At 38.5% G+C, this 13,051-nt stretch overlaps 2 protein-coding genes across 2 annotated transcripts; one reads left to right on the top strand and one right to left on the bottom strand.

The window, feature by feature from the left end:
* The first annotated feature begins 1,324 nt into the window (after positions 1-1,324).
* On the top strand, positions 1,325-7,213 carry LOC116177778. Its single transcript, XM_031496886.1, has 3 exons — positions 1,325-1,664; positions 5,897-6,880; positions 7,003-7,213. Exons 1-3 carry the CDS (start codon positions 1,499-1,501, stop codon positions 7,104-7,106), a joined length of 1,254 nt encoding a protein of 417 aa, XP_031352746.1. The 5' UTR covers positions 1,325-1,498; the 3' UTR covers positions 7,107-7,213.
* A 4,912-nt stretch (positions 7,214-12,125) lies between these two features.
* On the bottom strand, positions 12,126-12,843 carry LOC116178435. Its single transcript, XM_031497924.1, has 3 exons — positions 12,605-12,843; positions 12,367-12,552; positions 12,126-12,320 (listed from the first exon to the last, which is right to left on the bottom strand). The coding sequence occupies exons 1-3, from the start codon at positions 12,770-12,772 to the stop codon at positions 12,126-12,128; spliced, it is 549 nt and encodes a 182-aa protein (XP_031353784.1). The 5' UTR covers positions 12,773-12,843.
* Positions 12,844-13,051: the final 208 nt, after the last annotated feature.

Genomic DNA, 13,051 nt, shown 5'->3' with positions numbered 1-13,051 from the left:
ATCTGCCATGTGGGTAAAAAAGGGCGTGTTGTTGACGTCTGAGATTGGTAATAACCTTCGGGACACCATGTATGTAAACTATTTTAGTTGTATGATCCAGACATGTAGGGTTTTTTTATCAAATGAAAAGTGAAAAATTTAGTTGCAACTTTCAGGTTGATGAAGATTGTCCTATAATTTTAGTTCGGTAATTGTTAATTGTTTAATTCTGTTTTTGTTGTTAGTCGTAAGATTAATTTTGAAGCGCGAAATTCGAAAAACATTCACCTAATCCCAAAGTCAAGTTACTTAAAAATTCGATCAGGACAGGTGTGTTGATAAAAGAGACCTTATCGCAAAAAATTAAGTGCTTTTTCAATAAACAATGCCATGTGCGAGATAACCGGCGCCGCTGGATTAACAATTTCGGTGAGATGCGTAAGTACGTACCTAAGTCTGTTTCGTCAAAGCTAGTTTCTGTAGGTATACTTAAAAGAGTCAGAATTATCGCTGATCAATACTGTTGGAAATAGATCAAAACGCGTATGTATCTTGTGGGATCAAGAGGTACTATGTTATGTTTATAGATTGTATTTTCTTGTAACGTCAAAGATAACAATGTTGTAATCTTGTAATGCTTGTGAGTAGACGCGTAGTGTTCCTGTTTTCCCACTTCACCAAATAGGTTAGCGCTCTATCTGCGAAGAATCACTGCAGAACTCATCGGAGACACAGTTGTGGTGATAAGTTCACTGATAACCAGAGTGCGCAGAAGTTATCCGTGAATCCGCAATTAATCATAAAAGATCCAAACGCGTTATCACTTTGTACTTACCTCATCTGGCAATAAGCTACTACAAGCACCAAATTTGTAATTTGGCGAAAATAAACTCATAATTTTGAAAAAAATCCTAGGGAGATCCAACAGAACGTACTGGGGGAACCCACCCCGAACCAAAATCGTATTATGTTTCTGCTGAGGTCAAATTTGGTTGTACTGGAGGTGCCCAATGACTATTTCGACAAACTTAAAGACATTGTTTTGGGTCGAAATTGAGAATGTGAAGAAATTTTCGGGCTGTAGGTACTTTTTCGAACCAGATTAGGCGGTTTTTGTGTGGTAGGTACATACCAAAATGCCGGCCTTCAAAAAAAGCCAACGGTTTATTGCGTGACTAAAACACATTGCATTCCTGCATTCCAGAGAAAGAATTTTCTAATATTCGTGGCGATAAGAACAAATAAATACTCCAGTGACAGTGTTAATTGCATATTCGATATGCTTTACGAGATTTCTTGATAACAACGCGAATAACTGCCACCGTCGTCATGCCTATATGTTTTGAAAACAATTTGACTTACACAATGTCAATGTTTTTAAACGGCGGCTATTGTCGAACAATTCCACTTAAAATATACAAACGCGAGCGTTCTGTTGACATAAGTAAATGTGCAATAATTGTGCAAAATCATGTTTAAATTGTAATCAATACCTACCTGTGTCTAATTAACTGTCAACATGTCGTCTAAATCGTGCGCGTCGACCGAAGAAAAGTTTCCGCTGCTGCTTCTGTTTCTGGAAGATGGCCAACGTTCCGCGAAGCAGCACAAAAGAATACTCTTCGACAAGGGACGGTACCAGGGAATTGCTTCTGGTGCAAATAATATCATGACGCACTGGTCAGGTAGTAGATTTTGTAATCTTTTTGGCTGTAGGTATATCGCTGCTCTGCTTAATTGCTATTTGTAGGTAGTTGGTAAACTTGGCAGTTGGCGATTTTAATTTTGGCATTGGCTTTGGTACGGTAATTTAGAAACCGTAGGTCACGGTTAGTTCTTTACATTCCGTTTTGTTAAACTACTGTCGCATCGGCACTAAGATCCACAGGTTTTGTACATCACCATGTCTCCTGGTTACCATGCATTTTTTACCCTAAGCATCAGGGTTAAAGACTTTGAAACTTGGTAAGGGTGAATCTTCCCATTACCACAACAGATCACAGCATCCAGAGGAAACCCCTGGTGATTTTAGAAGGGAATCAGTCTGGTTCTTCCGTCCCGTCCCGGCTAGAACAATTACCGGCCACTGACCTGTTGAAGCAGTTTCAGCCTTTCAGGTGTCAGTTATGTTGCAATCGGCCAACAGTCAGTTAGCACCAAGGGTAGTAAATTTAATAGGTTCATCTGCCATTTTGTTAGACGCCATCTGAGATCCTCCCGAAATTTTACTAGTCACTTCTAAATCCGCCATCTTGGATCCGCGTCATCAGTCATGTCATTGCTATAGAACATTTTTTATTTGCGTTGGGAATCGAACTTGCTATACCTGAAATTGAAGCTACGGACGCTTTGAAAGATTCTATAGTTAGAAGTCAATGAAAAAACAGGTGTGGGGCCCAAATACTAACTTATAATTCAATCTCCAAGACAGGCAAGGGGGCTCTATTACATTTGTAGGAGACATGCTCCATTTTAACCTGTAAATCTACTTCGGCGACCCAGGGTCTTATTAACCTATAATGAGGCCATGCTTACTCGCTCTAGCGGTGAGTCGTAAGGATGAAGGGTAGGCAACTGTAACTTACCTACAAGAGATATTTCAAATGGAGAATTTAAAATAGTGACCAATAAAATGGCGAACGGATCCAAGATTGCGCCCAAACAAAATGGCTGATTTAAAGACCAATAAAATGGCGGGCAGATCTAAAATTGCGACCAACAAAATGGCAGACTTAAGTGACTAATAAAATGGCGACCGATCCAAGATGGCGCCCAATAAAATGGCGGATTTAAAATAGTGACTAATAAAATGACAAAACGTTCAAAGATTCACTTCCTGCGGAAGAACATACATAGGTCATCTACTTGAATGTTTGACATTTTTTCGCGACCCCAAAAACACGACCACAAATGTGGAAGAAAACACCTTTTTCATGGAGCACCTACGACAAGGGGTCGTTCTCAAAGTGTGGGGTGCGCGTGAAAGGCGATGTCCGCAGAGCAAAACAGCAAGGAACAGACGCTTCTAGGGGTTGCCACATGCTGATAGAGGGGCACGCAGGATTCTAATGGCAAGGTTATAAACAACCTACTACTAATTTTTATCGGCTGACTGTAGATTTATTTACAGTTGATATTCCTTTAAAAGTAGCCATATGGATTTGTGTATTGTTTTCCCTTTGTCTAGTTTTAAATGACAAAAACTCTTCTGAAGGACGCCTAATTTTATGCAACCGAAATAACTTCTTAAAAGCTTTTGCTATCATATTAATTAATTGGAATACAATTGCTTTGGCTTCCGTATTTCTATTTTCGTTCGTGTACGATGTATTCAACTGAAGAAAACGTTGATATTGCCAAATGGTTTGGTATAGTGCTGGTAATAGTTTAAGGAGCGTAGGAGACTTATTTTCTGTGTTGATCCCTTTAAAATCAGTGGTTGTTTAAATGAGATCCGCATAAGACGCCGTTAAAAACCCTCAATTTTAACGCAAGATGTGAAACAATGTTTTAGTTTTTGTGGAAAAGAATCCCATAAGAAACTTAAGGGAAATAGCGTCCGCATTTAATATATCATTCAAATAACCTAAAACAATGCCATTTACTGACGTTTTTATAACAATCTAAAAGGACGGAGCAAAGTGCGCACGCATGTTATTTTGATTGCATTAAAATTAGGCGTCTTTTAGAGGGGTTTTTGCGAACCCTACGATACTTACAGGCCGGAGCGCTCGAAAAAGTCACGTGACCTTAGGAGTCAGTTCGGAACGCATTATAATACATTACGGCTTATGGAAAATCCGTGCGCGGCTCCACTATTTATTTTTTTACTCCGAATCCGTTTAACATAGAGCCACGAAATTTCAATGAGAACTGGTCAATGGTACAGACAATTAAATTATAGTGTTTGCTAATTTTTAGTAACAGTGGAAATAGTTAATTTTAAGGTTTCACGTCTTTGAAGATAAAACGACGATAGTAAATCCATGTTTTTCCATATTTTCACCGTCATATTTCTGTTTCTAGAAACGATATCATTATAATTCTTTCGGTGTCTTAAACTAGAATGATATTCGCCTCCATTTTGCGTATATACCTAATGCCTTATCTTGTATTAGTGTAGATTTAACAGGCCCTACAAAATCGCGCATTAATTGTCCGCGCAGAGCAAAATTAACCATGCGAGAAACTTTTTTATTGTTAGTACAATTGTATCACATATATCGAATGAATTGTGACCAAAGGACACAAAAATGTTTTTCAGAAGGAATTTTTAAGAAATGGTCTTTTGTTTCCTTTTTTCAGCAGTTTTAGTAACTTCTGGAACACGCGAAGGCGCAATGGAAATTATTAGTTTTTAAATAATTATTACTAATCGACTTTCAAATAATGTTTGTAATGTTTAGAGAACCATTCAACTCACAAAATTGAAAATATTATATACAGGGTTAGTCAAAAGTATGGAATATATCTTATCTTCGTTAATATTAGTTTTACATTATAGCGTCCAGAAAATTCGTGTTTAGAACAATTCGCTCCGGTAGAATTATTTAACAGAGTGTGAGTTTGTCTAATAATTTTTCAAGCTTATTCCCTAGGAGGTGGCTGGTGTAGAATGTTTTAAATATTATGCACATTCGCTCGGAAGTCACTGCAGAAGTGTTATATGCACCATTTGTGGTAATTTATTCATATTTTTGTTATTTATCTGGCTGTCTGACAAGAATCTTCTGTGCATGTCTCACCGTCTACAAGAGATCATAGTCGGTGCTGAATAACCAGGGTCCGTTAACTTGGCCCCCCCCCCCCACTGAGAGATTTGATAGTCGTATTATTTTTAAATGAACGCGCTCAATTGCGCCACTTGAATTAAAGCTAGCGCCATTACGGTTAAGCCGTGACAAATTTTCAAAAAGCGGGGGGGGAGCAACTTAACTTTTTTAAAAGTTACTTTTTTTAACATCTTTTCATACGCAATTGGCTACCGGTATTTGTGCCACTTGATACATCTGGTTATGCGCTCAATTGCGCCACTTGAATTAAATCTAGCGCAATTACGGTTAAGCCATAAAAATTTCTAAAAAGTGGAGGGTCTAACTTAGCATTATCAAAAGTTACGTTTTTTACATGTTTTTTCTGCTACATCGTATCTTTCATCATGCGCTAAAATGAAATGAAATTAGCAGAGTCATTTTTACAACGTTTTGAACTGGTACACTTTGAGCACTAACGTTTATATTGGCGGCACTAACGAGCACTAATACTTACCGGTCGATTAAAGTAGAAAATCAATCGGATTTCGTTCGTTTGTCTACTGGCGTAAAGTTGGCAGGTCCCAATAAGTCAAGTTTAATTTTGAGGTGGTTTGGTACCTTTTTGACGCGGATCCCTTGCAGCACTAACGGTCGCATGGGAAGCACTAACGAGCACTAACGAACAGCTTCAAATTCGCATTAGGACAGAGCCAATTTGACAAATGTGGGTCTGCTGCATGAAGTTATCAGACCCCTTTTTACAACGTTTTGAGCTTTTACACTTTAAGCACTAACGTTTATATTAGCGGCACTAACGAGCACTAACGCTGCTAGTTTAACTAGTGTAAAGATTGAATCGATTTTCTTAAATGGGTCTGCTGGCATGAAGTTAGCAGGCCCCCAATTATTATGTAAAAATAGTAAGTTTCCTTTTGTGCACTAACGATTTCTTCAGCGGCAGTAACGTGCACTAACGGAACACTAACGATATGAGTAATCAGAACCGTGGTCTGCTGTAGTAGGCCTGCCAAGTTCATGGACATATGACGCACTATATATCGAAACACCTCGAGAGTCCTGGTAAAACGGGTGACCACGTTTCCTTTTCTTGCACGTGCTTATTAAATTGTTAGATAATAAGAGTAAGTCTTTTTTCGTTTCAGGGCATGTAGCATCAGGATGGATCACGGCAATGCTAATCGGAATCGGTCTCTTCGCAATAGCAATTCTTATGATCACCTTCAGTATCCACCCTGTTATTGAAAATTTGACAGCGAAATGCGAAAGACAGTACCGAGAAATTAAAAACGACTCATCAATAATACATCTTGTGCACGGGCCAAATCGTTGGACGCCAGCGCAATTAGAGGCTTTGGATCAGATCGCAAAAAATTCCCAACAATTTCAAATTGAGCTGATACTCATTCGCCCTGAGATTGACCCTCCTTCAAACATAGTGAAAAGAGACGTAATGAAGGCTCGCAACGTCACATACCCAAAACACGAATCGACGAGCTCGCCAAGAGCACTCGTAAAGAAAGTCATTTCGTCAACGGCCCGCGAGGTCGTAAACCCCAAACTGAAGGTATACGAGAAACCAAGAAAAGCTTTAGAACCCAGCTTTAATATGGCTAAGAAGAATCTTCTGGCAATGCTCGGAATGAAAAAACGTTCCAAAAAAACTACTTCGAAACCTGTAGTACTACAGCGGAAAGCGCGCACTCTCGAAGACATAATCGACGCTTACCCAAACATTCTAGTAATTACCACAACATTTGAAAAAGTTTTCAGCCACACACCCCTATATTTTACATGGCAAAACACGAATTTAGAAACACGACTGTTCGCAATTAGGGTGTTGCAGTTGTGGAACTTCGCAGGAATTTCCCTAACTTTACCCTCCGACCTTCACTCGCCTCCAAAGGCGGGTAATACGGTTACAATCACGAGGAAGGCACTCCTAGAAGATTTACCGTCGGGCTTAGTTACGGTCGACGATGAAGGTTCGCACATGCAAACTAAAAGTACGTGTCACGCGTTTTTTGGGGAATTACTGATGGTGCTCGCCAAAGCAACGCCGGCGACCAAACCGGCCGATGTGATTCGAAAGACATTGCACAAATTTTGTTTGAAAGGGGCTGTAGATGGTAATTATTGTGATACAATAACTAAATAAAAACAGTGCGCTTTACAACCTGTACCTAGTATTTATTATACTTTATTTTTTATAAATACATTCTATAATTTAGACTTTGTCGCATTTTTTCAGAGAGGTCCTGCATCACCATCCCGGGAATATTGGCTGCGCCATACACGGCTCAGGTTGAGCGGATCAGGCTATTCCTTGTATGTTATTCGTCAAGACGTCGCTGAATGCATCCTCCACCTCGATATGTACGGTTGTACGAGTCTGTAACATCTGAATCCAAGTCCAGTCCAGAATGCTCTTAATAAACGGTAACGGATACGCGTCCTTCACAACGTTGCAAAAGTCAATATAGGGCTATCTACAATGGCAAACGGTCACTAAGGGCCGGTTGCACAAAGGTAGTTTAAACCTCGTTTAGATTAACGCATTGGATTAAGACATATGATTAGTTGCAATTTGAAAAAACGTCAAATTTCAACCAATCTTACGCCGTAATCCACTGATTAATTCCAAGCGAAGTTTAAACTGCGTTTGTGCAACCGGCCCTAAGCCACCAAAACATACCTGTCCAGCTAAAGATCAAAAGCCAAAGAAAACTTTAAATTTAGAATCTTATTATTTATTTTCTTGTACACGTCAGGGATCCGCTAAAATGGAAAATCTCAATGCTGACTTAATTTTAACTCAAATGGGAAATTCAGCGGCCTCAACAGTCCCAACAGAAAAATTATCAGAAAAACTCTAATCTGGATCGCACTTTGGGTTCGATTAAACACAACCTATTTGATTGACAAAGATAAAAATTTATTCGGTAAGACATAAAAAAATTAAACACATTGAAAGAAAGATAGGCTTTCAGAGCCCGATTTACACACGCCACGTATGTAAGCGATCGATAGACAATTAATTAAAAATATCTTAATTACTGCAGTTCAAATTCACTTCGTTTCTATTACACTTAATCTTCCTAACACGAACTGGCTTTGTTGAATTTGATGATTCAACTTGTGGCTTCTCGAATGGTCTAAAGAAAAATCTTAACTTTAGCGAATACTTGGAGAACGTTGTAAAAAGGCCTCACTATGCACTGAACGACTTGATTGACACAGACTCAAACGCTTAAATTATATTGCTGACCTTTATCATTCGAACACATAAAAAATAAGTGCAAAGTCCCACGTTGGGCGTGCAAAATTAATGCTGTGTGTAGACAAAACACCATTCCACTAGCTAGCTTACAATTACCATTTTTTTTTAAATTAAACTCAGGGCACGGATGGGTCTCGGCACACATAAAAATATTGACGTTGACTTTTGAATGCCGCAAACAGATTCTGTAAATTCTAACGGAAACGCTACATAAAATTTTGAAACAGCCACTCGGGTACAACAAACTTAAAGGAAAAATCTAATGATCTTACGTTGGAATTAAAATTGACACAATTCAATGGCAACCGAAGATTACAAACATTTATTCTTATACAACAGAAACACAACTAGAGCATCCTGCAATAAAAATTCTAAGACGACATACGACCTTTTTGTACACAACCCGTTCACAGAACGGACATATCAAAAGAAAACAAAACAATTCAAGAGATCTCAAGAAATGAAAAGTGAGTATTCACAGAAGTTCAAACAATATCCAAATTAAAGTGATCTGTCCAAGATGAAACACTTTCACATTGCAGCTTTTACAAATTCAATTCGTAAAGAGCAGCTTCTTCTACAACCTCGTAGTACGTACGCGAAGTGTACCGGGTGACCCAATAAGACTGTTCCACGGCCATATCTTGGGAACCGTTCGTCGTATGACTTAGGGGTAAAAAAATATCGGTCATGAAGAATCGCTGGAAAATATTTTCAAGTTCTAAAAATGACCACCAGAGGGCGTAACTACCATCTTAAATTCTAAAATTGCATTTTCTTTAAATTTCGCATAATGAAGTAAACATTCTTTTTTCACATTTTTAAAGAGAACCAGTTTATCTATCATTTTCGTAAAAACAAAATTTTAAAAACAAAGATGGTGTGGGGCGTTCAATTGTTTTTGCAATCACCTGCTTTAACTTCTTAACCGTTGGACTGATTGTAACATGTAAAAGAGCATTCCTTGGGCAACAAGAATCAACCAAAATATAGTTAATTTAGTTGAATCCTTCTCCGCCAGGGGGCTAGTTTTGACACTATAATCCAAAATCCTAAAAAAATAAAAGAATAAAAATGCTTAAATTGTATCTTATTTGACGTATTTCCGGTATTTGTCGATGGCGTGAAAGAAAAGCACCCTCTACACTTTTAGGTAGGCATTAGAAAATTAAACAAATGAAACATGATGCATTATAAAATAATGGCCAAATAGGCTACTTTTTTATAAAGAAAAAGTCATATCATTCCATTTGATTTTTTTGATTTTTTTAGGATTTTGGGTCATATTGTCAAAAATAGCCCCAAGGAATGCTCTTTTCAACAATACCAAATTTGTTAAAATCGGTCAAACGGAAGTTAAAGCAGATTTATTACAAAAACAATTAAACGCCCCACACCATCTTTGTTTTTGAAATAACTTTTTTTTTGTTTTTACGAAAATGATAGATATACTGGTTCTCTTTAAAAATGTGAAAAAAGGTTATTATAGGAAATTTAAAGAAAATGCAATTTTAAAATTTAAGATGGCAGTTACGCCCTCTGTTGGTCATTTTTAGAACTTGAAAATATTTTCCAGCGATTCTTCATGACCGATTTACCCAATAATTTTTGTTACCCCTAAGTCATATGACGAACAGTTCTCGAGATATGGCCGAGGAACAGTCTTATTGGGTCACCCGGTACATTATCAATTAATTGACGTTTGTAATTTAAAGGTTGACAGTCTCAAATCGTGTCTCATCGGACAACTTCGGACAGACTTTTTTTACCCTGAAACTCGCATACACCCAGGCGACGTCATTGCCCATATTTGACTTGCAATTAGCAGTCCATGGTCTAAGATAACATTTCACTTAAAAATGACGTACGTACTCTTTCAAAATAACCCCACCAACAGCGTACTTACAGGCCGCGCGCTATACCATAACGAGCGCGCAGTGAACGAGTTTGCGCGGTTTGAGGTCGATTCGTATTTTACGGAACGTCAACGTCACGTCACTGACCGGTAACGTCACGTCAAAATATTGTATCTAAACTTATCTCGACGGTTCGTGACGCTGACAGTGCCCTCCGTTACGTCTCTATGTGAGTGTTATCATAAGAAATATAAAGCGTTTTCGAAAATTGAACCGGTTTAACCAGGTTGGTAAAAATTACCATGGAAACAATTGTGGCAATAATGGTTACCATAGCAACATCTACCAACTCCCTAAACCGGTTGAATTTTCGAAAACAGATTTAAGTTACGCAATTGAACTATACTGGCATTCATTATAAGAAGGTAGTAGATGGCGCTGTGTTTGAAGATAAACACACACAAGAAAAATATAAAACGGCACCAAATTATTGTAGAAATATTCAGCACTGCGAACAGAAATAAATCTTTGACAATAACAACCAATGACACTTCGGCAGTTACTACCACCTTACAAAATTCACCAGTCGTTTTATGTTTCATTGTAATACTGACTCGTGTTTTAACCAATCACAGTGAAGGTCAAAGCCTCCCTATGCTTTCTACCGCTACCTTCTTAAAATGAATACAGTATAGGAATCTCAATCCATAAGTGTTCCCGACAGTTGCCGATGCTATATTCGGTCTGCGCCGTTATTCTCCACGATATATAGCGCGCGTCCTGGATCTTGCTCACTTATTTAAGCATTCACCACCTATACTTCATTATCCGCATCGTTGTTGATCCCCATATGCGTACGATTATCATGCAGGTGTTATTTTATCACGCCCAACCAATTAATTCGTCCGATAACGGCTTGTATGGACATAGGTATTTGTCCAGATAAAAATTCTTTCTTGCGTCGATTTCAAATAAAATGAAGGGTGAAGGGTATTATTATTTTTTTTTTCACCCTTCATTAGAGACCTATTAACGAAATGGAGTCATTCATCAAGCATATTCAAATAAAATGTTTCCTTATTTATGCGTTCCCTGAATTTCTGACGCTCATTAAATACAATAACAACCCTGACTTACACAAATTCTAAATTTACAATACAAAAAAACTAGCATTACAATGATCATTAAATAAACTCAGCAAATTCTGTGTCCATTTGACAGAGTTTCCCTCAGGCCGTAGCCAAATAAATTAAAACATTGTGCAAGATGTCCCGCCTGAAACCTCTAATGGGCTCGTTCATAAGACACAACAGTTACCGATACGCTACGAGGTAGCGTATCGGTAACAGTTGGGGTCTTATGTCACGTTCCCTACTTTGACATATGTAGCGCTACTAAAAATGGCCAACTGCTCCGTAAAGAGCGTAAAAGTAGCGACATAATTATAAGACGTATCAGTAACTGTTCCACAACAGTTGTGTCTTATTAAATTACGTTTACAGCACGTAAATTTTCAACTGCTGATTGGCTCGCTCCCATCGTCGGCATTATTTCAACATATAGAAACGGGCAGTTTAAACAACAATATCTTTGGCGAGCAGACCGCATGTCTCTTAGTTAAATTACTGCTTGCAAAACAGGTTTTGTGGTCGGTAACGTTGTTTAATCAGAGTCGGATTTCCTGTTGGATTACGTCTATGCATCCTATCAAGCGGTCAAAATGTGCCTACTCGGTAACAGCAAAGTCTTAGGTAATAGGCCAACGGAGCAACCAGGGACACAGAGTAGGTACGGCTCGGTATAATATTTTTCGTTCTCGAAACCAGCACACTGCCAAAGAAGATATTGCCACTTTTCATGATTAAGTATCTGTGCGGGATAGAAAGTCCCTTCTCAGGAGTACGCCATATACCAAATCGGGAAGAAAATGTACCTACTCTATATTTATGCTTTATCAGACGAGGACACCTGGCGACGCCACCGCCTTGTGCTCCAGACTGCTACCGCAACCGCACCTGTCAACGTTTTTGGGTCACCGTTTTGTATATTTTCTTTGTGACGGATATGCCCCGTGGGAGGAGCACAGTGAAGTTTTTTGAGAAACGTGAACCCAGTCAGGAGATCTGCGTAAAGGCGGCTATGTCTCCATATTTCGTAACAGTACACAACAACCCGTCCGAGTGAAGGGAAACCTTACCTACAGTATGTCCTATACTACCAATTAAGAAATTTTAATTGTCATCTTCCGACATTCATATGGACAAACATACAAAAAATGGCCAGCCAATTGTAAATCAATACAATGGACGAGATCAAGAATCGCTTCTCAAAGTCGATCCCTTCCTTAAACAGTTGTATGGTAACCACTGTCATATCTCCGGCGATTACAAGAGCGTATAATGCCAGCCATGGCAAAAATAAGTACGGATTTCTCTGAAAATGAAATAAATTAATATTTGTGTGATTAGACGAACACTACCATTGTAGAGCCAGCGACCAGTAGAGCGTAAGATTGAAAAGACAGAACCAAGTTAATTAATTTACAATCTCTTTCGTGTTCGGGCGTTAGGCATTTGATGTGGAGATCGATCTTCCCACGATAGAACGAGCAAGGTAACGTTCGACCGCCTTGCACTATCTTCAACATATCGTACAAACACACTCCCTAAAAACGGCCGATACAATGCTAAATCCTGATCGTGAAAGGCAACTTAAACCATGCCCAACAGTCCAACAAATGCTCCATACATATTACATAAATCTAACAAGGGAAAATGACAGGCTTTTTTCAAAGCGCTTTGATCTCTTCTAAGCGACGCAGCCAAAAATTGGAATGGGTTCGGAAATCTGGAACTTCTACACATTTTAAATTTGAAAGAGAACATTTTCGGAAATATTATATCAATCAATTTTGCAAAAAAAAATACAATCAATTGTTATGTCAAAATTTTGAGACGGTGTAACAGTCAGTTTTCGATCCAAAATGAATTGCTATGAAAATAAGACTGCGGATAACAGTCCTGTGCTAGAAAAACCTGCGAAAAAAGGTAGTCTCTATGGCGGGCTTAAATTTATGTGTCTATGGTTAGTTTCTTCTCTAATTACAACTGCGTATACCAACACAAGTACTAGAATATCAGGTAAGGGTGAACTATATTCGATAG

This window comes from Photinus pyralis, unplaced genomic scaffold (assembly GCF_008802855.1).
Source record: "Photinus pyralis isolate 1611_PpyrPB1 unplaced genomic scaffold, Ppyr1.3 Ppyr1.4_LG8, whole genome shotgun sequence".
Lineage (NCBI taxonomy): Eukaryota > Metazoa > Arthropoda > Insecta > Coleoptera > Lampyridae > Photinus > Photinus pyralis.
The sequence above is the reverse complement of the archived record's forward strand: the minus strand, read 5'-3'. Positions and strand labels throughout refer to the sequence as shown.